Below are 27,346 nucleotides of genomic sequence, written 5' to 3' on the forward strand. Positions count from 1 at the left end.
TTATCATAAATACAACCCGAAATGTTCAATTGGAATGACATCTATTACAACGGAACGATTTCTGTCAACCGTCAACGTTATTGATGAAGTGGCCATTTATGATTTGCTGGTATTGATTAACTAGAGATAATGGCTATTTCAACGGTAAACTTTCAACTTCATGGAAATCAACTCTTTCTCTTGATTCTTTAAAGAATATATTTTTAACTTTTCGTTTGAGTAATTAAAATGGTGTTATACAGCAAATGTTTTTATTTATAAATTTTAACTTACTTTGTTTTTATAATTTTCGCATACTGCATTTATGTCACTGATAAAATTTTCAATTCTTTCTGTGAATTCAGTAGTTCACTTTAAGTCTGGTACTTTTAATAACTATTAGCATGTCGTAATGTTCTATTGTATTGTTAATTTGTATATATCTCTGTCCTGAATGTTCTTCCATTTATTTGTATTGTAGTACATTGTACTGTCATGTAATGTTGTCAGTTTAGTGTTATATTTAACATTGTCATAAAAGCGGGAGGTTTGGTTAGCCACAAAAACCAGGTTCAACCCACCATTTTTCTGTCCTGTACCAAGTCAGGAAAATGGCGATTGTTACCTTATAGTTCGTTTTTGTGTGTTGCATTATCGTTTGGTTTTTGTAGCACTTTAGTGTTTCTGGTGTTTCGTTATTTTCCTCTTATATTTGATATGTTTCCCTCAGTATTAGTTTGTAACCCAGATTTGTTTTCTCTCAATCGATTTATGACGTTCGAACAGCGGTATACTGCTGTTGCCTTTAGTCATATTAAACAGATATTTAAAAGCAATACTGACTAAACAATTCAACATAAACTATGTACTAGTCGTTTACGGTGCCGTAGATTCTCATTGAATGATCTGGCGGATAATACAATTGACCGCAAAGTTGTTCACGGTCTTATTGTTTACTATTCAACAAAATGTTCAAACTTTTTAACTGATTACATATCAATACAATAAAAAATAGTTGTTAACTGTATATTTACAAATGACGTATTTTGTATCTATATTATGATCTGGTAATGAGAAGAATAATAAGCCGAAAAATTAACAGTCTACGCCCGGTTAAAAACAGGAATATGCACTTCGATCGAAACTCTGAGAAATTGCATGTTGAAGTTTTGGCCTTTTTGATGAAACAAGTGTACTATTATTGCTCTGTTATTTCGATGTCTATCGCAGCAACATAACATTATCCTTTCAGTATAAAAGTACAGTAAATGCATAGATGAAATTAAATCGGTTTGCTTGTGTTTAAAATGATTATATATTCCTAAAATGATCACTGATTGATGCCAATCCAAACGTCTATAGTCAAGCAATTTAAAAAGGAAACTCGGAATAATGACCTGTTTAAACTGACGCCAGTTTGTAGTTCAAAAGATTTTTTTCTAAAATATTTTGTAATTAAACAAAAATAACCTTTAATGAATTAAATCTTCCGTCAAAGTTGTAAGGGCTGTCAATGCTATTGATGTCTGTTCACGTTATAAAAGCATCTGTTACTTTACTATAACCCAAAATGTTTTGATAAGTAGGTAAACAAAATATTACTCAAAGTTCAAATGAAGTCGATATAAGTAATTATAGACCTACCTTCGGCCTTCAACAATGAGGGAAATAATGCAAACCATATTGTCGGTAATCAAAACGGGAAAATTAAAGGCCTAATTTATAGCAAAACAACTTACGAAAAACAAATATGAAAGACATGAGCAGACAACCAATGAACTACAGGCTCCTGAATCGGGACAGTCACATTATGTGGCGGCGTTAGCCATGTATGTGAGATATAACTATCTTGTTTGCAGTGACCTTTCATAAAGCTAGGGATCAAGACACCCGCATCTTCTCGGATTTTTTTAAAAACACATTACAAATTTCGAGCGTCCTGATGCGCTTTTTTAGATTAACGTTTACCAGGAATTCTCAACCCCGAATTTTTGAAAACTAAGGATATATAAAAACTGAAAAAGTCAAAAAGCTACATGAACAAAAAGGGTCTAAAATAAATTGTGGCTTAATCCAAAAATCTAGAGTTCAACTTTGCCAGACGGAGTTAAAACCTAAGTTTCTTAATCATTTATAAATTAATAAACGCACAACTAAAGAAAGGTATAAACACTCTACGTACACATAGGTTCAGTATCAACTAATACAATTTTAACGCTTTAAATGCTTTATTGCTTAAGAAGCATCTAAGGAGGTTAAGCTATTTTAAAAGCTAGGCTAATTGTATCTGACATGATTTGTACGAAACCGAACAAGTTAATGTACCAACTAAGCAACAAAAACACAAATAGGAATAAATAAAGACAACAGTAGTATACCGCTGTTCGAAATTCATAAATGGATTGAGAAAAAAAAACAAATTCGGATTACAAACTAAAACTGAGGGAAACACATCAAATATAAGAGGAAAAGTACGACACCACAGAAACACAACACTAAAATGTAGCACACACATACACGAACTATGATATAACAATAGCCAAAGTGAGAGGTTTAGCGCTTTAAAACCAGGTTTAATCCACTATTTTCTTTGAAAATGCCTGTACCGAGTCAGGAATATGACAGTTCTTGTCCATTCGTTTTTGATGTGTTTTGCCATTTGATTTGGGCATGTGATTATGGACTTTCCGATTAGATTTTCCTCTGAGTTCAGTATTTTTGTGATTTTACTTTTTCCTGACTTTGTTACAGGACATTTTAAGAAAAAAAAATGTTGGGTTGAACCTGGAATAAGACTGTTTCATCTTTAAAAGCATAGACAGCAGATTCTTTTTATATGAAGAAATAAACACAACGCAATGGCCAATCTTTCCAGGGTCATTTGGATGAGCAGTGAGTTAAAAAAGAAGATCGCTTAAAAAGCCATTAGTAACATTATTATTCAGAAATATAAGTACCATTTTTACACTCTCTAGACATTAATAGTGTATCAAAACAGATCAGTATTTCCCAATAAGATTTGAATGGCCACTTCAACACTTCATATTATAGAAATAACTATGCTTTACTTTCATTTTCTACGATAATTACTGTCATAATGATATTAAATCAATAAATGAACCCAATCTGAATATTGAATATATATGTACAACAACTACATCAAACATAGACAAATTGGCTTCGATTCAACAGCAAATGCTATATACTTAACAAAGTATTTTTGCAAGTCCGTGCGTCCAGTGAAGATTATGTAGGAAAGTTTATGAGCGCATACTTCAAAATGATTAGTATACCAAAATTCGAAGAATTTACCAAAACATACTTCATGAATAACCAATACCCTACAAAATGATAAATCCGATGGAAAGCATCCGAACTTTAACTGTATTAAAGCACGCATGTAAGTACAATGTTCACATTTAATCATTGCTTGATAAATTACATGTACCAGGCTAATTCAGGTTTATTTCCTTATTTATAAAATTGCATAATACCATGCATCAAATGATTTTTATCTTCCCGAACTAGATGCATACATTGAAAAAACTGAAATAGATAAGAATTTATAGGTCAAATTAAAAGTGAAAATGAATACATTTCTTTATTTTATGTTCGTTTCAGCGGATATTTTAAATAAACAAGTTAATATCATCGCATAACATGTGTTTGGTCGTTGCACTAGGTTCATAACATAATATAAAGTTTTACCAATCTTGAATACAATACGTATGCGACAAAAAAGCATTGTAATTTATTTTATCATTACTACGGTAGTTTATAGTTTGTTTGATGTCCCTCGAGGGTATCACCAGTCCAGTAGTCAACACTTCGGCGTTGACATGGATATCAATAATGTGGTCATTTTTATAAAGGAGTAGATCCAGTAAGACCCCTTTTTGGCCCTAAAATATAGCAGATTTACAATTTTGTTAAAATGTAAACTTTTAGTTATTTATTGGAAAGTAGATTGCTTTTGCTACCTAAATATGGGCTGTTTATGACAATACAATGTATATATATCGGGTTCTAGCATCATGAAGTCATGCTAAATTATTGAAATCTTCACAATTCTAGCATTTTAGTTAAATTTTAGACGGTTTCCGTCTTAAATGAAAGTGGCCGCATTTGTGTTCGTTTTTAATATTAAAAAAGTTGTATTTGATGATAATACATAACATATATAAAGGTTGAGGATGAACACGGATGCGGCCACTTTCATTTTTGACAAAAAACATCTGAAAAGTGACATTTTTTGGCATATTTGAAAGATTTTTCATGTGTAAGCTTGAAGCAGAGCGTTTTTAATGACTTAATAAGGTAGAATCTTTCACATAAAGTAATTGTATCTGATGAAATAGACACTTAAGTGTTAAAAAAGTGTCCAACATCTTTCGTCAGATGAACCTGAAATTTGAGGCCAAAATCAGACCTACTCCTTTCCTTTTTACTAAACTTTGAATTTTTCAAAAACTAAGATTTTTTTTTATCCCAGGCATAGATTATCTTAGCCGTATTTGGCACAACTTTTTTGAATTTTGGATCCTCAATGCTTTTCAACTTTATACTTGTTTAGCTTTATAAATATTTAGATTTGAGCGTCACCGATGAGTCTTATGTAGACGAAACGCGCGTCAGGCGTACTAAATTATAATCCTGGTACCTTTGATAACTATTTACACTACTGGGTCGATGCCACTGCTGGTGGACGTTTCGTCCCGAGTGTATCACCAGCCCAGTAGTCAACACTTCGGTGTTTACATGAATATCAATAATGTGGTAATTTTTATAAATTTCCTGTTTAACAAACTATGAATTTTTCGGAAAAAACAAAGGATTTTCTTATCCCAGGCATAGATTACCTTAGCTGTATTTGGCACAACTTTTTGGAATTTTAGATCCTCAATGGTTTTCAACTTTGTACTTGTTTGGCTTTATAAATATTTTGATATGAGCGTCTCTGATGAATCTTGTGTAGACGAAACGCGCGTCTTGCGTACTAAATTATAATCCTGGTATCTTTGATAACTACTAATCTCCTCATTCAAATATATTTTATTTCCTTGGAATAATGAAAAGATAAACTAATCTTGAAAACCATACATTTTAAACACTTTAAACGTTATTATTTTAGGTAGCTATTCAATGAGCGATTCTAGTCGGAAATGTTTGCGTTTATCTTTGTAATCCTCATCCATGTGTTTAAGCAAAAACAATTTAACTAAGCTGCCAGACTATACAGATCTGATCAAATTAAACTGAAGAAAATTTATTTAGGATTAAATGACATTTTAAGTGGCAAATTGACGTAAAAGAATGATCACTAGTCTTGCAACTGTGATTTTAAGCTCTTCTACTGCTGTTTTGAAAATAAAAAGTCTGTATACAAGAACTATTTAGATAGTTCTACATATGTGTTGGCCAATTGCTACATTCAAACATTTGTCTTTTTGACCCTTCACAAGAAACACTTAGACCATAGATGTATGACTGATATTTACTGAAGAAGTCTATGCTTACAAAATGGATAATTAAGGAGTGATTGATAATATTCAATTTCAAACATTACATACAAATACATATCAATGTGATATGAATATGCAAGATGTTGTACAGAGTATATATGTAAGACTCGGAGCAACACTTGACCAACACAATGCGCGTACGGTGACCTATTATTACCTTAATCTGCTTCATTTGGACTATGTTGGTTAGTTGGCTAGTTGGGCAGTTGTTTCAATGTCATTTAACCACATTGCCTTATTTTATAACACTGATTAGGATTTTATAAAGTAACAATACAGGAAGGCATTTCCCTATACATCGACATATTTCTATGACTCCAATAAAAAAAAATGCCGTATTAAATCGTAGTGGAGAATTAACATATACATAAATTTCAATTCTTTATGAATCCAAAACAGATTGCACTCGAGGCGTACACGTTACCGCTAGACCATTGCGGTGGATGAATGAAATATAGTAGAAACAGTATTGCTATACAGTAATCAATTTGACTATATGGAACTTTAAAGCAAGTTCATGATGTCATTCGTATTGTACTTGAAAGAACCAAAAGTCTCCAAATGATTGTCGTAATAATTTACAACGTTATTGGATACTCTGCGATGTTACTTGATGACTGAACCATCAAGTTATACTTTATGGCGTAACCTGAATTCATATTTGACTAATAAAGAAAGAAGTAAATCCCTGATCATATGGTGTTATGTCGAGAGACGCACCATAATTACGATTGCTATTTACAACAAAAGTTTTGCAGTGCAATATGAGATACATTAGAGTTTTGAAGGTAGAATTCATCACTCTCTAGAGGTTTTTGTTTGTATTTCGTAGATTGTAAAATACATATTGCAAACGATTTCATGTTGGTGTCATTAAATTAAGATAAACAAAAGGAACTTAAGCATTGTGTCAAGGTTTGTGGAATACGAGCTATGAAAAGCAAAACAAACATAAAATATGAAAACAATGTTGCATGGTATGATTACTTTACAATGCTTGAATTACGAAATATTGTCATTGTAATTTTTTTGTATTCAATGAGTTTACAGGATTATTGAATTATGGTTAAATGACCTTTTTGTCCTTGATTTAAATCTTGTCAAAAAGGATGTCCGTTTGTCTTTTCGGGGTAATCCAAGTACATAATTTAAACAGCAGCCTATTATTTTATTTTTATAAAAGAATATGTTTCCATGTCATAGATTCTAACAATAGACTAGTTTTCCGCAAGTATACTTTACTTTCATATTTAAATAGGAGAATGGAGTATTAATTCATGTACTCGATGAAGATAAACGAGGGAACGGCACTTTAGTTTTAGTCACAGCGAGGGCTTCAACGCGGAGCATAAGCTAACGCTTCATACCAAATTCAAGACGATTACTATTCTCGTTTTGAGCTGAATTATTCTTTTTTTTTTTAGATTTCAATAGCACTTCATTCGTGCATCAAATAAACCAACAGTGGATTGATAACAACACATTACACCATAAAAATGGGAACGAAATATAACAGTCATGTCTGTAGGACCAAACAAACAAAGCAGAATAAAATATGTCTTCGTAGAAAGTTGTAATTATAATTCATAGTTTGTGAATAGGGAAACAGCAGCATAAATTAAAATTAAACCATCTGACGTTCGTTCTTTGCAGAGAGAGCATAATATGGCAACTCTCTGTGATCATATAAAAGCGATACTTCTCGATATAGTTTTTATTGAGTGTTGAGAAACAGTTTCCAATATTGACATTTATATTACGTTTATATTGGCTACACAAACGTCGGAAGCAGTAAATTCTCAGCTTTATACGCACTAATTGTCTATCGATATACTTTATATTACAGCATTTATTTATGACCGGACATAACAACCCAATTAAGTGAGGTTACAGTGTTCCTGGTCATACAATTCTATGATAGACATTCTCATGAGCAAATATACTACAGAAGAATGGCTGGATGGTTATATTGTCACTACGCATGCCGATATTTTGCTCTGTGGAAAAGGAAATATAAATAAAAGTCCTAGTCAAAGATCTAGGGTATACACCAATGAGGCAAAAAATACCAGCCTAAAACAAATGAAATGTGACACACTTATTCCGTTGGTTGTATAAGATTGACGACTATTTGATCCCTTTTACAAAAACAATTATCATCTCTGGACTAAGCATTGATTGCTCAGGTGTAAGATTATCAGATTCTTACATGGCATTTTTCATATCGCATGTATTATCAGCCCTAGGTTCAATATCAGCCCAAGAGCCCCTTGGCTCGAGGGCTAATATTGACCGAGGGCTGATAATACATGCGATATGAAAAATGACATGTTATGATCTTTTTATCATTTGCTTCAACAATGAAGAAAAATAACAGATTCATATATTGATCCTTTTACGTGGTTCCCAAATAGAAGTTCAAAGAGTGAAAAGTTCACGGACATCGGACCCCAAATTTAGTACATTTGATATGAAATCTTTCTATCATATGCCTCAACAGAGAAGAAACACATTTTAATATGGACGAATCGACAAAAATATACATAATGAACATTGTTTGGAAAAGTCAACTTTTTAAAGTAACTTTCTAAATTATGTTTGAAACTTTTTGAAATACATTTATTTAATAATTTGTTTGTTAGTTTGTTTTTTTTTTTTGTTTTTTATTATTTTACATAATCTACTTTCCAGTATCCAAATAATTGTTTTGTACACATAGAAAACGTAGCATTGAGGCGTATTTTCAGGAATTTGCCGAGTATCACCGGAATGCCATGCGATAACGTTACGGAAAGGCATGTGATAACAATCGAAGCATGTGATAAACTTTTCATATCAGCCCGCTAAGCACCATTTCGGAAAAATATGGAAATTGCGTTAATTTAATGCTATTATCATACAGTAAAAATCATATGTTATTTAGTCTAAGTATATGATAAAGCAAAATATCAACCATCATCTGGCTAAATCCCAAGTTTTAAACTACGAGTCATGGACAAGAATTTAAAGGAACAATGCAGCACTTTTATTCTTGTTCTTCATGCACACATGAAGTGTCTTTTTGTTGTTAGGAAGTCAAAGTACCCGGCCACATCTACTATGTATGTTTGTACATGCATTTTTGATGAGTTGAGCCTTTTTCAACTGATGTTTATATTTCGTTCTAATGTTGTAATTCATTTGATAGATGAAGAAAATGCTGCATTATATTTTGGTTCACTGATGTGTTGTTCTTAACAAAACGCTACATCTGTTCACTGATGTGTTTTCTCAACATCAGCGTTTGATAGTAATTGTAATTATACTAACTATAAAAATCAAAGGAACTGGTATGATTGCCAATGAGACAACTCTCCACAAATAACACAGAAATTAACAATTATAGGTCATCGTACGGCCTTCAATAATGAGATAGGCACTACGGCATATCATCGGCATTCATATTTCAACTTATTTGTATAGGTTATTCAATATTATCAAAGTATGGACACGATTTTAATCCTTCATTTGATAAAAATTCTGATATACCGAACGATGCTGCAAATACAAATGTTTTTAGAAATAAACAGGAAAAGCTTCTTTTAATAAAACCTGAACCAGATATTTCTCTTCGTTTTATGTTTTGTATTTCCATTATATTTGTATAAAAAATAAAACAGTATTATATACGTTAAATAAAAGACATACCTGACCGATGAAGACATTGGAACATGATGTCCATTCTCAACTTGTATTCTAGCTTTATGATCGGAAACTATTTTCTCGTAAGTAGAATTTTTCCTGCGTCTAGTAACACATCTTCTCCAGACAACAAATGCTATAACAGCTCCAAGTAAGGTACCACATACAGCTCCAGCTATTGGTATTACCAAAGGCACTAAAAAATATAAAGAACAACACTTAGACAGCGATAAATAGGTTTCCACATATGGGTCCAACTATTGGTATAACCAAAGGCACTACAAAATAAAAGGTAAACACTTAGACAGCAATAAAGAGATGTCCACATACGGGTCCAGCCATTGGTATTACCAAAGGCACTACATAAAATAAAGATCAACACTTAGAGTCAGACAGCGATAAAGAGGTTTCTACATACGAGACCAGCTATTTGTTTGACATGCGGGTCCAATGCTGTTATTACATAAGGAGGTAATGTTTGTATTATTTTTATGATATCGTGTTGCAGTCATATTGCCAACAAAGACGAGATTCGAGAAATCAAAGATCTGGCTGTCAAGATAATGAACCCCAGTATTTATAAATAAATACCACGGCTACCCTTGAGGTAGAACAATATTGTCAATAACGCATCAGTTGAGTATCTTCATTGCATTGTATTCCTTCATTTATTGTGAACCAAGTGGAGAATTTCGTTTCACGTATTTCACATGCCAACTACAAGCTTGCAATAAAAATGTGAGAGTTAATTTTTACGGTTATTTGATGAACTGGAATATAATTTTTAAAAAATATATAAAAAGCAGTAACAAAAAACATGGCAAAAAAAAAAACAACCAACAAACAAACAAACACAGACTTGAATGTACATAAGGACTTCTATTGAAGAAGCTACATAAACTTTTCCAGATATAAAAATGAAACTGATTGGAAATGCAAGAAAATAAAATTGAGAAAATGCATCTATTTGTAGTTACATCTCGAATTTCAATGAAAATTCAACCAGAACACAGCAGTAAAATATATAGATATTATAGATAAGTCGAAACATTTACGGAATGTTATACAATTTTAAGAGCTCTATTATAGAAATTTGATTGCAGTTTGTAGAAACGTAATAATAAGTTGGTATTTCACACCCATCTATGTAGTTTATGTTTTGCTAAATAGACTGTCGTTGTTCAATCAATGTGTCTTGTAATTCTTAGTATTTTGGTCCTATGCTAATGTTTATTCTTGGCGTTGTACGAGACAGTGTATTTCTGTTCTGTTTCAAAGCTATCAGATGAATTATTATTTAAAGAACCTCAATCTATATTTGAGAGGACTGCCTAGCCTAAGTCAGGATCATACGGTGGCAGAACGGCCATGAAAATATAAAAAAATATCTTGTTCCCTCAAGATACTATGTCGTTCCCTCAAGATGCTATGTCGTTCCCACAAGATAGTTATCTCGTTCCCCCAATATGTTATGTCGTTCCCTCAAGATACTATGTCGTTCCCTCAAGATACTATGTCATTCCCTCAAGATGTTATGTTGTTCCCTCAAGATGCTATGTCGTTCCCTCAAGATACTATATCGTTCCCACAAGATAGTTATCAGGTTCCCTAAAGATGATATGTCGTTCCTTCAAGATGATATGTCGTTCCCTCGAGATGATATGTCGTTCCCTCAAGATACTATGTCATTCCCTCAAGATACTATGTTGTTCCCTCAAGATAGTTATCACTTTCCATCAAGATACTATGTTGTTCCCTCAACATAGTTTTAAAATGGTATTGATATATTATTCATTTCCCCCTTCGAATATATTAATATAATTGTATTGCTATGTTGAGGGAACGAGATAACTATCTTGAGGGAACAACATAGCATCTTGAGGGAACGACATATCATCTTGAGAGAAAAACATAGTATCTTGAGGGAACGACATAATATCTTGACGGAACGACAAGATATATTGAGGGAAGACATTTCATCTTGAGGGAACGCGATAACTATCTTGTGGGAACGACATAGTATCTCGAGGGAACGAGATAGCTATCTTGTGGGAACAACATAGTATATTGAGGGAACGAGATAACTATCTTGTGGGAACGAAATAGCATCTTGAGGGAACGACAAAGTATCTTGAGGGAACAACATATTTTTTTTTTCATGGCCGCATTCTGCCACCGTAGGATCATCCTCAGTTGTAGTTTTCATATAAAAACTTAATCCTTTTGTTCATATATAAATAATCCACTTTTGGTGCATTTTTGATATATATATACATATATATTTTAATTTTATGATTTTTTTTTAAAGCTATGAACGATTCAAAAGTTTGACGTGCTGTACAGACACCAGTCTTGCTGAAGATTTTGTGTTGCACTTAAGATGTATTTTGATTAAATGTGTCTTTGACGTTCACCGTTCAACTTCAATTATTCATGTGACATTGACCTTTACCCTACATCTCTATTTGTTGATGTGATATTGACCTTTACCCTATATTTTCGTGTATTCATGTTAAATTTATACAGGTCATTTTTATGGTACCATTACGGAATATTTATATAATCATAAATTATCAGTAAAGGGAAGTAGATGAGTTCAACTACTAATCAGTTGATTTATTAAACAGAAAAATAACAACAACAAATATCTACAAAACCTTTGCAGACTTAAGTCAAACTGTGTAAAATAATAAGCTTCCAGAATGAGTGATAGGTCATATTTCTGAACGTCAATACATTGAAGTCACACTGTTCTAAGTATTTGAGAAACCTGATGTTTTGAATTGTTTTATATTTTATATAATTAATGATTTGTTTTGTAATAGTTTAGATATTTCATATCGTTTTAACTTGGTGGTTTTTATTTTAGTCCTTAAGGTTGTGACAATACAATTTAAGCGTCTTTTAAAAATCAATATAATACACAATACTTTCTTCCTTCATTCTTTATTAAAATAACAGCAATTTATATAAAGTTAAGATAATGTATCAGTATTTTATAATCATGAATTGAATTACAAAAAATAAACAAAAATTCAAAATTTGATACGTGTACTACTTTGCATCAAAAGTTGTTGCTTCGCATCACGGTGCGGAGCTATTAGATTCAGTCGGAATACACGCCATCTTGAAAAAATTACTTATCCCGTATATATTCTGATTGGTTGCATTATAATGAGGCTGAGATACAGCAACAGCTATTGACTTAAATGAGATAGAGAATTACAGACTCTTCTCGTCCAGGATAAGACATCAAATGCCGGAAAATTAACTGTGTGTATTTCAGTTCCAATCAACTGTCATTAATTCATGTTCGTTTTATTATGCATACATTTCACAGATAAATTCAATATTGGAATATCAATTATTAATACATGTTTAATTGCTTTGTTATTCTGCAATTTGCACGATTTACTTTGCTAAACAATGTTCCTATACAATATTTACAAAAATGCATTATCTGTATTTTATAACTTCTGGCAATATAGGCACACCTCCAGAAAGGCACATCTCAAGAGTCGTGTCTAAATTTATAATTGTTTTAATTTTCAACAAGAATTTTTTTTTTAAAAGCATGGTTGTATAACGCACTCTTAGAGTACATCCGTTTAATATCAATCAATATCTAAAAATACCACATTTCCAATACTAATTTAACAACCACATGCACACATATAACCTTAAATTAGTGTAGAGCGAAGCAGTCCATAGCTTTTTAGAAAGCTACAACTTGTTCCAATTAGTCTTGAATTATTTCGTAATCAATATCTACTACCGGAACAAATCGGAAAGACCAAACATATCTATATACTATTGTTTGTGAGGCTACATGTGCAGTTTTGGTATCAAATAAATTGACAAATGTAAGTCATTGATGTACATCAAAGTATAACTCAGTATAGACTCCCCAAATAACGGATAGTTCCCAGGCAAAATATAGGGTTTCCAAGTCAATTCCAAGTCATTATCAAGTAGTCATTAAAGTGTGTTTTTTTTATAATTTGAATCGTGTTTGTAAAACAATTTATTGGTACCTTGTATGTTGATTTAAAGCGTTTCCTAATTGATAATATGTGGATAAACATTATACACCTCGGTACTGGAATGAAAAAACAGATTTTGAGTTATTAAAATTTGCTGTTACAAAATTTTTGAAATTATTTAAAATTAAGGACTGTATCTCCCTCATGCAAAGCTCTGATTCCTTGCCCGGCTTTAGCTATACTTTTTTGTGTCTTTTTTTGTTTTATAGTTCTTCATCCTTTAAATAAGCTTTGGATTTTCAAATATTTTGGCCTCGAGCTTTGGTGAAGAGACATTGATTGTCGAAATGGGAATCTGGTGCAATTAATTGGTACCATTTGTTATTATACTTTACTACTGCCTATCAACCTATGAACATATATTATACATCAGACTCCTTCTTAAAGTTTTCTTATCTAATATCTACCAGTAGTGGCAGATTATTTTGCCAAATGAATCAAGTATTTCACGTCTACTTGCTTTTTTGAACAGTATATCATACAGAGATGAAAATACCTTCAACTATATCTAAATGGACAAAAAAAAAGGACAAATAGTTAGTCATCTGTTTCTGATATCTAAAATATAATACAAAAATTCTTCACATAAAAACACTGAGAATGAAATATTTTAATAGTCCTCACGAGATATATATCTTATCATTTAGCACGTCTAGAATGGTAGTATTTTGAAAAGAGTGAAAAATTTAAAGTGCATTAAAAAAAAATCACGGTTCTAAGGTTTTGTGCTGCAAAACACTTTCCGATTCGTTTTTATCGCTAACTGAAAACTTTATGTCTCGGTCACAGAAAGAAACATAACTCCTATACACAAAACTGTTTACAAGACATAATAATCTGAAATTACATTGAAGTAATACGTTACTACATTTATTTCCGCAAAAAAGTATTTCAGATTAGCTTATCTTTGAAATAAGTTACACATAAAAAGTGCATCTTAACGATATCAGCTGGTAGAGCAATGATATAAATTCGGCTCCAATGTTACTGCACCAGATGCACATTTCACAAATTAATGTCTCTTCAGTAATGTTCGACATAAAATAATTCCAAAATCCAAAGCCTAATACGAACATTGATGGGCAAATGTGGCTTAGAATGTAACATGATTAACTGCACTCTTTTCATTATTTCAACTTGAAGATGAAAGAAAAACCTTTAAACAACATATAAATATGTTGAAAATACAAAATTGAAAAAAGTTCCAAAGATAATAATGAAAATGTATCATTTCAAATGTGAAGTACATTCCAATTGGTATGACATCACATTTATATGTTCCCTAGAGATAACACCCAATTTGTTATGGCTTGTCTATGATTAGACTGGCATTGAACTTGTTTATTAGAACACCATTTAATATGAGAATACAAGCGATGTTCTTGCATGTAATACTGACATTTGAAAGAACTAGTTTGTGCATTATTGTTTTAAAACCTTACTTACAAACAGTATAATAAGTACATGGTAATGATGATCAATGATGGTTAGTTAGTTGGCGTCCATGGTAATACAGTCTGTACCAGAATATGACAATAAAAGAAGGATAACTCAATTTTGTAAAACAGCAAAGAATGTCATCAATGTTCAATAATGCTTCATCAATATCAATCATATTTCCTGGTGTGATATTTGATCGTTCGTTAACATAGAATAAAAAATATAAAATACTCATAAGACTGATGATAGGTAGTGCTACTTAGTATACTGACAGATATTTTCTGACAAGCAAATATTTTTTTTGGCATTGACACTATTTTTTTCTCTTTATATATATATATATATATATATATCTATATTTCACTCCTTCCAGAATTGTTGTTTACTCACTCTTTCGAGTCTAAATTATATAACATACAAGCTCATGGTCATCAGGTAAAACTGGTTAAAAGTCCAATTTAACAGCAAATAAAAAAGAACAACAACTATTAACGAACGTTTGACGTCCGAAAATGTGACATTCTATACTACCCAATTGACCGGCGTTTTGCATTTGCGCCGATCTGCATTTCATTTGCGCCGATTTTTTTACAGGTAAATTACAGGTAAACAGATATAAGAGGATATGGTATTAGTGCCAATGAGATAACTTTTCATCCCAGTCTTTGAAGATACATCTCCAGACTTTTCCTTTACCGTACTCGTAGATCTTCAGCCTCGGTCTTTCGGTCAACTGCCACATGGTTATGTTCTTTCTGTGTTTTGATTTGACAATAGTCTCCCAATCAGAATCCGTTGTGACTCTGGCTTTACACAATTTAATGGTACATCGATAAGATACGTTATTTTTCTGGACACTGACCCTCCGATATGTATGGCTGTCGAAGATTAAAGAATTGACTCATCGGGTCGTTACAATATGTCCATCGTGTTACGACGAATTTCCAGAACAATTAGAATCAAAATAAACTTAAAAATGGTTTACTTTCATAAATAGTCTTCCAATCAGCTTGGATGGAGAATTGTCTCATTTGCATTCATACCACATCTTCCTATATCTATTAAACATAAGTGAACAACGTTTATAATCAGATATACCAATAAACCTTCAAGTTATAGTACATGTAAAAGACCGTAAAAGTATTAACTTATTTTTACCTGTAAATCCAATTAGGAGAAATTATAAAATCGGCGCAAATGAAAAAATGAAATCGGCGCAAATGAAAGAATGGAAATTTTCAAAATCGGCGCAAATGTCATACGCCCCAATTGACCAATATCCTGAGCAAAAAGTTTTTATTCTCACTGATTCATAGTGTTATTCAATCTATACAAAACAACACATTTGGGAGGTCCGACATTACACAACCAACTCAAATATAAGCATAACGTATCCAGAAAAAAAAATAAAAGAGGTCACTATAGAATAGATACTAGTTCATGTTGGTATACTAGAAATACTATTTATCTCAATCTTAAACTAGGTACAAACTTGTCATTTGCAAAAAATCAAAATCAGTACGCAAGAATAAATGGCAGGCTATATGCCATCGGAGAATGACAGTTCAACAACCCAGACGTCATCCTAATAACCGTAAGAAGGGCACACAAAAAAGTTTTGAACGTCTATAAGATAGCTCAGAATGCACAATTTCTCGTTTTCGTCTTGAACTAAGATCATAGATATTTAATGAGTTAAAAGTTTTTATGTCAACAGTAATTATACACCGAGCGGTTTGTTTCGTCATAGTCTAACGAGAGCTTTCGATGCTTTATCATAAATGTCGACATTGGTCAATCTTTCCTAAAGTAATGGAATATATTTTAAAAGCAATATTGTTTTTTTTTTTTATTCTTGTTATTCTAAGTAAATCGAGTTACGTCCCTTACTATACAAACTACTATAATCGGTGTCTCAGATAAAAAAAAGAGTAAGTGACTCAAGGCAGACAAAAGCATATATACTGTTTTCCACGCATAAACCGATATTATACTTACTTTGAAGGTTACAGGTTATAGATATTACGTTATTTCGAGTCATGGTACACAGCATACAACTATATATCTGAGAACAATTATCACTTTTACACCTCTGGGTTATTGTTAATGCTAATTCGTTTTTAATTTCAATACAAAAGACGTACTGTTTACTTATTTGATTATATTTACCACTAAGTCATGACAAGAAATTTTGTAAAAATATCTGCTGTAAAGCTTAAGGCAAACCACTTTTAGTTTGTAATTCTGTATGAAATGTATAAAATCAAAAAAAATATAGGTTTTACTAAACATTGTGTGTTTTGATATGTTCCATGATACACTATTAGTATAATGTTTAATAAAGAAATAACAAACGAATTTACTTAACACGCGCAATGGGTTTGTTTTTCTCGATAATCGAACAATAGTAATTGGCCAGCCTTCCTACTTGCAAGACATACTTAACTATCGATTCACTTTTATGACTAGCCTCAAATCGGTGAGGTATTTATGAAACATTTCAATAACAATTTATTTTTGGACTCGTTATTCTTTTTTGTGAGAAATTTTACTTTACATCAGAAATAAAACTGTGATACAGATTTCAGTACGCCTAATTGAGTTTGACATAAGGAATGACAAAACATGTATGTTTATATATGAAGTAAAGACAATGTTAAATAAACGCCAATGGGACAGCGACCCAACAAAATAAATATTTTATTTTCAAAATAGAAATATTGAAGTTATACGGAAGATTAGGGTATATTGGACAGGGACAGACATTTTTAGAATTCCTAATGTGTATAGAGCATACCACTCTCTTTGCATGACCTCATTCCTATTCCTCAGTCACCTTTGTGGTTTATTGATATAAGTTTTTAAACATAAAAAATGATTGAATATTTTTATTTCAATTCATCTACTTAACGAACAGTCGCAATTTTTTGTCACGACGAAAACAATTTTAAAATAAGTCTAAAAGGAAGGGTCTTCAAATGATGCGACCTGAATTACGAATTACTGCATTGCCACACAGCACGGGTGTCTCTCTTTGCGTTTAACATTGGTTCAACTGTCTAAGTCCAAGGCTGACCATATTTTTATAACCACGTAACCTTTGGGAACACCTTATTTGAAATCAAACCAAGATGACCGTTTGATAGTAAGTCTTCAATGCATGTTTTTTTTGTGAATCCTAAATAGACTAATTGACAGAATGTTTTTAGGTTACAGCCGATTTCATTGAGTATGTAGCTAAAGGTAACATATTTGGTCAACTTGCTTGCTAGCTGAACCGTGAAGTCATAATTAGGTTCGGTAAACTACCCTCCTTTAAGGATAGACTAGTCCGGCTGATAACCAATCTGTCTGTCGGACTAGGCTACTTCGAAAGGAGGGTAGTATACCATAACTAATAATGATTTCACGGTTCAGCTATTAAGCAAGCAAAACAAAGATATCTTTAGCTACACACTCAATGAAATTGACTGTAAATCATATTAGAATGAAATTCAAAACAGTGTGGCTGTGGCCATTCATTGACACATTAAATTCATCCATTGACTGGGACAATTTACATGAACGTTTGTCTGTAACGACCATTGTTCACGACGTACCTACGATAAACATTTAAACTGTGGGGTCAGCAAAGGTTTCTTAACGCCTTTAATTATAAAATAATTCAAAAAATTAATCAGGAATAACCTTTATGTTTTGATTTATATAATTGATATAAATCAAAACATCGTGTTATTTCTGATTAGTTTTTCGAATTACTTTATTAAGTTGTTGAGAACCTTTGGTGACCCCATAGTTTAAGTGTCTATAAAAAGTACATAGTGAGCATTGGTAGTTACATACAAACGTTCACCTTAATTGTCCCAGTCAATGGATGAATTTAATGTGTCAATCAATGGCCACAGCCACACTGTTTTGAATTTCATTATATTACAAAGGAATTATTCTTATTAAGATCTTCGGTGCCATTTTGTTTTCTCTATACCTTGTATTATCTAAGTTTTTCTCTATACCTTGTATTATCTAAGTTTTTCTCTATACCTTGTATTATCTAAGTTTTTCTCTATACCTTGTATTATCTAAGTTTTGCCATGCATTATACTGTTTGAGTTTGTGTTAACATGAATACTTAATTGTTCATATTTTATATTTTGATTTTTTGTCAGATTAATACAACTGTTATTGGGAAATGTATTGTAAAAATATACAAAACAAAAATTGAAAGACAATTCAAAATTAAGTTGAATATTAATGTTTTTAAATATTGAATACACATTCAATTTTTTACATCAGTTGATATACATATCAATATTACCTGCTTTGTTTCTATAAGTTTCAATGATTTTCGTACTGTATAAGCCATATCGACCTACTAATAGTTTACAATAAAGGTGTCAAATTGTAATTTATGGATAATAAAAGGGAATTATAAATCTAATAAAACAAAGTGATTCCAAATAAGGAAAAGTGAATACTGTCCTTTCTCACTCTTTCATTTATTCAAATATATGAATTAAGGAATGCATCTCCCTCGTTCCTTTTACGGATTTGGCTATACTTTTTGGACCTTTTGGATTCTAGCTCTTCATCTTTTATATAAGCTATGGATTTCAAATATTTTGGCCACGAGCATCACTGAATCATGAGACATGTATTGTCGAAATGCGCATCTGGTGCAGGAAAATTTGTACCGCTTATGTGATTTATTCAAATATATAAAGTATCGTTTGCCATCTGAACGCAAAAATAAAAAAAGCGATATTTCTTTCTTTTGTACATGTCTAATTTTTGTTTATTACTTAAGCATGTTTATTTTATGGGTTTTTTTTCTTTCTCAAAAGAACATTTTAAAGTAACAAACTTTCATTGCTGTATGATTTACCTGTTTTTACACTATTTTGCGGAAAAGGCTACCGTCTGATTTGACCCTATTATGTGGGTAATCTGTCTGTCTGATTTGACTCAGTTATTGTGGGAAATCTATCTGTCTGATTTGACCCAGTTATGTGGGAAATCTGTCTGTCTGATTCGATCCAGTTATGAGAGAAATCTAACGGTCTGATTTGACCCAGTTATATGGAAAATCTATCTAGCTGATTTGACCCTAGTATATGGGAAATCTGTCCGTCTGATTTGACCCTAGTATATGGAAATCTGTCCGTCTGATTTGACCCTAGTATGTGGGAGAGCTGCCTGTCACAAATACAACTAATATCCTTTATATGCTGTCTTAAACCTTATTGATTGCATGCAAAACCTCAATCTCCATTTCAATATAATACATTATAACGACTAAACAATAGCAATGTTATGTGCTGGAGTTTTTCGTGATTTTCTATTGAATGCCGCAATACTAATGAGTCTGAAAATATACTTGAATTGGTCGAGCTCTTAGATTAAGTTATTTTCCGGTCTATACGCCAACTAATTTATTTGCTTTTCTTAGCTATCATTGCGTTCCCTTCATTACTTGGTTTACAATCTAGGACTGTGTACCTAAATGAAATCTCGCATATAATACAGTGTTTGACTGTTAGACAAAAATAAGCATTCCACAGAGAGAACAAAGCATACTAAAGATCTTTTTAATATTCCGCTGATAGAATAAATTTTGAAATTTAAACGCTACGCGCCATTCCATTGAAGATTATGTTACTAGTATGTAGACACAAAAAAGAAGAAAGATTTACAGAAAAAAAGGACATGGATTGACACCGACAGCATTAGCGACGCTTGAAGGAAAACAGTTGGAAGACAACATCAAATTAGAAGATGCAGAGCATTAAAAACAGTAAATTCCGAAACGTGGACACAATTATATTTAATCAATTCTCCATTTACTTACTAGTTTAATGCTATTTTGGAATACATATACAATATAAAGTATACTTTTTGACAAAGTACGTACTTGTACTTAAAAAATGTACATTGTAGGAGTTTTCTTAATTTATTGATATTCACTTCCCAAAAGCCCGGATTCTACTTTTCACCTACCGGTATACATGTTTATGGTTGGTCTACCTACTTATAGGAGTTTCCTTGTTTAAAGGTCGAAATTACAAATGTAAGCTCCGTTTAAAAGAAGGCTGAAAAAACAGAGCAAATAATATAAAAATGTTTCCGTGCTGGGAATTTTAACTATTTTTTTTAAAACTCTTTAGTGTTATAAACCACATGTACTTATAGATAAGTATTAGTCCTCTTTACTGGAAGTCGTTTCAATTTTATAGTCGTTTGTTATGTATGTTTATATGTCTGTCAGAGGTCGTGGGTCATTAATCAAACTTAAAAAGCCCCATGCAATCCTTAATTAAAATAAAAACTTCAGTTTATAAGATTTAATAAGAAATATTTCAGTAGGATTCAAAGACTGTACATTTACGGCTTTATGAAAATTGGGTTTAATGATCGGAAAACTTTTACATTTCTAATAGCATTACAAAATTTTACGGAACATACAGTACTTCAGAGTGATGTATGTAGCTGAATGGATTTGCCTTAATTGCACAATTTATTATCTAAATCTAAAACATTCGAGTGATGTTATTAAAATACATGTTATAATACAAAACTTGCTAGACAAAAAGTAAAGTGATTAATCGATTGTTGAAGGCTAATATCGAAACTTTTTGAACAATCAATTTTTACGATTTTTAGAAAAATATATGTGAAACTTGATTGGTAGAAGCAGAATTTTGTTTCTATATATTTGAATCATCCTTTATTAACGTTGGAATTCGTCATAAAAACAAAAAAGAAAGAAAAAAGAGCAGTCGGCAATTTCTTTTTCTTCATACCGACACAATTTATACTTTCAAGATGCAAAACCACTAGAATAAAAGTACGAGCCAAAATATTAAGTCCGACCATATAAGGGACGACATCAAAAGTTCAATGTAGGATAAAAAAAACTTAATTCACATAGTTTTTTCACTAACCCCCCCCTCCTTAACTTAATTTGGGAAAAATTGTTTGACCAATAGGGATATATGTAAAATCGATTTTGGATTAACAAAACTTGCAGCAATGTTGACCCCAACCCCCAAACTATTTGATTGAAGTTTTTTATCCTACATCGATCTTTTGATGTCGTCCCTTATATGGTCGGACTTTATATTTTGGCTCGTACTTTTATTCTAGTGGTTTTGCAATCTTGAAAGTATAAATTGTGTCGGTATGAAGAAAAAAAGAAATTGCCGACTGCTCTTTTTTCTTTCTTTTTTGTTTTTATGACGAATTCCAACGTTAATAAAGGATGATTCAAATATATAGAAATAAAATTCAAGTCATTCAACTTTTGCAATACTGGTCAAAGAAGAACGAACGACGACAGTCCGAATATTAGTCCAACATGAGCATGTTCGGTAAAAGTGCATATTTGAATCGACCGATTATACTTGGTAATGCGCAAATAAGATGGGTGTTCGTTCAATCCCATTCTATAAACATTAAAAAGATTTGTAAACACCCTTTGAGCTAAAATCCAATTCAACTTTTTATTACAATGTACTTACCCATGTATAGAAAATAAAATATTAAAATTGGCAGGAGAAGATACGTTAATATTTGTACGAAAGGACCTTGGATAATTCATAAAATCTTAGGTCGTCAATATGCATGACTTGTAATGCAACATGACATTTCGATTTTAAAATAATTATACAACTAGGAAATAATTGATTAATAAAACAGCGATTTACAAATGTAATTGGTGAAGGATTTTCAGATGTAAATATATCTAATGTAATGGAACTCTCATTCTTAACTCTCTTCCAAATTAAACAGTCGTTGAACTGGTTGAAATTTATTGGAATAACATGTTAGCAGTCTGAATATCGTTAAATAAAAGCTGTAAGAATGCCGAAGCCAAAGAGTGACAGACACAACTAAACTCGGTATGAACATTTTATTCCAAATTATTATAATAATTTTATTTGCAAAATACACCCATATGGGTCAAGCAAACACAAATACAACATTTAATACAGACGGTGAAGAATTACAAATATAAACATAAAAAAAAACATAGTTATAAATGGTAATTAATGTAACCTTTGATGGACATGGACCTCATTTTCGCAATTCTAAAGATTGCTTTATAAAGTCACCAATTTCTGTCAAAAGCTCAGATTTAGGATTTAAAAGTTGTTTTAGCTTTAAAAGTGGTTGATAATTTGTAAAATCAGGATTTATATTATTAATTATTAAATCTAGTAAATTAAAATTGCTGATTCCCATTGACAAGTAAACAACAAGAACGAAAGATTAAAGAATCTACTATCACCAGGGTAATTACTTTTTGTGTTTCATATTGAATGATCGACCAAAAGACATGTCGACGAATGATTGGTCAATAACAAATATAATCGTCTGGAAAAGTTGTTACTGTGACCAGTCACCGGTAAATTGTACAATTGTAAATATACGATTTTATTAATATTTCTTTCTGAACTCTAGCTCAGACTTTTCCCAGAAGCTTAACTCTGTTCTATGTAATACTGTTGATTTCTACCTGGCTGTCATAAGTTTATCAACAGTTGGTTTGGTATTTATTCTTTGTTTGGTCAACCTCTAGTTATTGCCCATTTGTCAAAGAACAAACGGAAGACACGAATGGTACGCCAAAAAACCATTAGTCGAGGAAAAAGCGACAAACCAATGCACTATTAAAGATGGGAATTTCAAAAAAGTGTCTTTAAAAGCCCCTTTATCATTAGACTATTTTGTTCACTTTGAATAAAAGAATTTTCTCTTATTTTTTTTGTGCATTTTAAACGTTACCGTCGTTTCTAACTTGTCAAGTTTCTAAGAGAAACATGGTTTCTCATACAACTATTTTAAGGATTTTTTGTAAACCTACGGCCACTTGAGAACTGGATGTGAAAAAGTAAAGATTTCTCTTTTGAAGTCATTCACAACTTTTCCAACATGCGACGTAAATGTTAGGCCATAGTTGACTTATTTACAGCACTTAGTCTATCTAGTTTTATATATTGTGTTGCGTAGCTGCCTCATTGAAGTTTTCTTCCCTTTCAAGTCTGTCTTTTATTCATACTTAATGATGAAGATGTGTAGCTGCCTCATTGACGTTTTTCCTTCTGAGATCTGCTTTTTATTCATACCTAATGATGAAGATGAATGAACCAACGTAAGAAAACGGTGATACAAATTGAGCCATGAAAAGAGTTAGGCAAAGGTCAACAGATCTAATTAATTTATAGGACATCCAGTCGGAATCTGAAATGTAATCACAACATTCCAATTAATCTTTGTGACTGAGGTTGTTTATTAATCTACAAAAACCGTGGACAGTGACATCAGTCGGAAAAATAGAGACACCCAGAGAAAAAACAATTTCTACACTAAATCATCATTATTGGTAGAAAATACAAGCGTCAAATCATTATAAATCGGCAGAAAAATGACTGTAGCCGACGTTAGATATTCTCTTCGGCAGTATTTAGTTTGTTTACTTGAACAATAATGACTAAATGAAAGATTTTCACAGTGAATAATTAGAAGTAAAACTGTGTTGTATAAATACCTATCGATCAATGGTCTACTTATTTCAAAGTACATTAAGTTTGTATGTTCGTTTTGTGTGTTTATATTATAAGAATGCTTGTTTTGTCAATTTCCCTTTTAGGCATACAAATAAAATATGTTTTTTTTTGAAACTGTAAAAAAAAAAACCGCATTGATGACGTGTATAAAATACATCTATCAACACAAATTTATTCAGTAATAGCAGTCTAACTCGGTTAATTAAGAAAAAGACATTTATAAAACTATTCAATAAAGTATTTCTAAATATAAGGTATAATGTAGCGTAACAGTCCTGATTACTTTTAAGTGAATGGAGAACACTGCAAAAAGGTAGCACATCAACGTGTTATATATCTTATATTTTTATGAAAAATTGTCTTCATTTGTACACGATTGGAAATGTAGATATTGCTGGAATGAATTTTATAGATATGTCTTTTTTGTCTGTGGGGGCAATCCTGGTATTGGATTGCCAGCACATTTAGTGTTTGCCAACTGTACTGACCAAAGTGGCCTCGCTCCTGCATGGCCAATACAAAAACAACTATGGACTAGTAACTAGATAATTGTTAATGAACAAGGAAGCTATTAAAGCAAGAGTTCCAAGTAGTGAAGTTGAATTTATCGCGTTGTAAATTTCACGGACGCAATCACAAGTTGGTTTACCTTTATAGAATTAGGAGATAACTGTATTGTACTTTAAACTCCGACGGCATCAATTGGGGATTTGATGGTCGCAAATTAAGTTTACTGGCGACGCGTTAGCGGAGACAGTAAACGGGTATTTGCGACCATCAAATCCCAAATTGATGCCGTCGGAGCTTAAAGTACAATATTGTTATCTCCATTCTAATGAAACTGGCAGAAAACAACGTTAAAACATGTATTTAAAATCTGTCATATGCCGTCTGCGCTTGCGCGTACGTCCCATAGCATCAATTGTCAATTGATGCCATGTAAGAAAGTGACGTTATCCAATCAAAATGAACGTTATAAACGTTGTTGCATTAGAATATCTGTTTCACAGATTACCATTAATGTATTCCAATTATCGTAACTACAATTCTGTTCCCTCTCTCCGAATGTGACCTACCGAATTTGACTTATAACTTGTATTTACACGAGCAGCACAACGGGTGCCACATGTGGATCAGGAATCTGTTTACCCTTCCTATACCACCTGAGATCATTCCAGATTTTGGTGGGGTTCGTGTTGTTCAATCATAGTTTTCTGTGGTGTGTTTTGTGTAAAGTAGTTTGTCTGTTTGTCTTTTTTCAGTCATAGCGTTGTCTGTTTATTTTAGAGTTTGAATATTATTGTTATCGTTCGCCTCTCTTTATATAATTTAATTTTGGATGTAACGCGTCTTCTGATTGGCTGACGTTATTTTGTTATGAGTCCATAGACATAATAGACATAATTTAGTCATGTGACCGTGACGTCATCAACGTTTTTTCATCGTTTTCTATGGTTTAAAATGCAATTTAGAATTAAATTATAAGAAATGACTGTAATATTTTTTCTGTCTATTCGAAATAACATAAAAATGTGGTGCACACTGTTAATAACCCGCTACGCGCGTTATTCAGTGTGCACCAATTTTTTTATGTTATTTCTTCATAGACAGAAAAAATATTACAGTCATTCCTTAAATAATATTGACCACGTATATGGTAATGGTTGTACTGTTCTGATAGTTATAATAGAACGCGGGAAATATCAAATACTCCACACGTACTAGCAACAGCTCCTGGGGTACTCCTGTCCTTTAGTGCTTTAGATGAAGGGCGAGCAGCAGACATACCCAGTACCACATCCTTGTGTCATATATATATATTGAATATTTAAGAATACATTTATTCATTTGGTTTGTTTGAGCTTTCAATTTTGTCATTTCATAAAGGAATTTCCAATTTGAATTTTTCTACAGGAATTCGGGAATTTTGTTATTTTACTTTTTTACGATATTCCGGAGTTATTGATTTATCTGTTGTGCATAAAAAACGTTGAAATATTAAACGCAGGCGCGTAGCTGCCTATACGCTAACACGCAGTTGCGTGCACATCGATTCGGCATGCAAAAAAAAATGGCAAAATAAAAATTTATAGATTGAATGTTAAAGGAAACACCTATGTTGTCACTTTTTTAATTGATGAAATAGGCCGATGAAATATCATTAAATAACGGCATTTGGTTTCAAAATAATAGTTTCATTGGAGATTATGACAAAATCGGACAGTAACTTGTATCTTTTACTAGATTTGAATTTGTCACAGTAATACTCAGTCTAAGACATGTAGTTTTTGGAGCACATATTACAGTGCACGGTTTATCAGTTTGGAATGATCAAGATGTACCAATCGGCATTAGAATTATCAGAATTATCAGAATCCCTCGATATGCCGAGGCGATGTGGTCGACAGACTACCAGAGCCAATCACCCTGCAAACACGCCAAAACAGTATTGGAAAGTCTCATTATTTTTTGCGTTCATAGACCAAATGATATGATAAGGGAACTGGAGAGTGGAGTCGCGTCTAGTATTATCAGAAAATCGCACTTTTGCGCTGTATCTGCTCCATCGTGTTGTAAGAAATATAACAAACGAAAAAATCTCAACATTATCTGAGACATACGAAACTGACCTGGCATGTGATTTTGACGAATTCAATTGGGAGGTCGCTCGATGCTGAACACGTACGCTGGTTCATAACATCTCGCGAGTGCTACCATGGAGATCTATCAGTGTACTAAGTATGTTGAAAACGAATGCACGATCAACAATGAACGACAGTTACTAGCATTACTGCATATTCATCGGGATTTCAGTGTGAATATTGACAATTAAAGTAATACAGAAGTTTGTTTCTGCCTAGACCCGAAGAGCAGATTTTGGACAATTTTGAGTAAATTCTGTATCACAGATATGTGTTACTCTATTCAGAAGATTTATTAATAGTTTTACATTCATAATTTTTTTATAAGTCCTATCTACATATAGCTCCTCTTTTAACAGTCCTATGACCGAAAACCGAAAAAAAAACATTTTTCTGCATAAAAGGGTCCCAAAATTTTTTCGCCTCGCTTCGCTCGGCGGTAGTTGCTTGCACATCGTTTCTTTCTAGCTACGCCC

The 27,346-nt window shown here is 32.2% G+C and overlaps 1 protein-coding gene across 3 annotated transcripts in view; it reads right to left on the bottom strand.

The window, feature by feature from the left end:
• The window catches only part of LOC143045954 (synaptotagmin-15-like), a 125,519-nt gene that overhangs the window by 61,139 nt on the left and 37,034 nt on the right, over positions 1-27,346 (bottom strand). For all 3 annotated transcript variants that reach the window (XM_076218812.1, XM_076218811.1, XM_076218813.1), the window contains one exon: positions 9,189-9,378. In XM_076218812.1, the coding sequence (XP_076074927.1) occupies positions 9,189-9,378 (190 nt within the window). The remainder of the gene's footprint in view (positions 1-9,188; positions 9,379-27,346) is intronic.

The sequence above is a fragment of the Mytilus galloprovincialis genome, chromosome 9 (assembly GCF_965363235.1).
Source record: "Mytilus galloprovincialis chromosome 9, xbMytGall1.hap1.1, whole genome shotgun sequence".
In the NCBI taxonomy this organism is placed as follows: domain Eukaryota; kingdom Metazoa; phylum Mollusca; class Bivalvia; order Mytilida; family Mytilidae; genus Mytilus; species Mytilus galloprovincialis.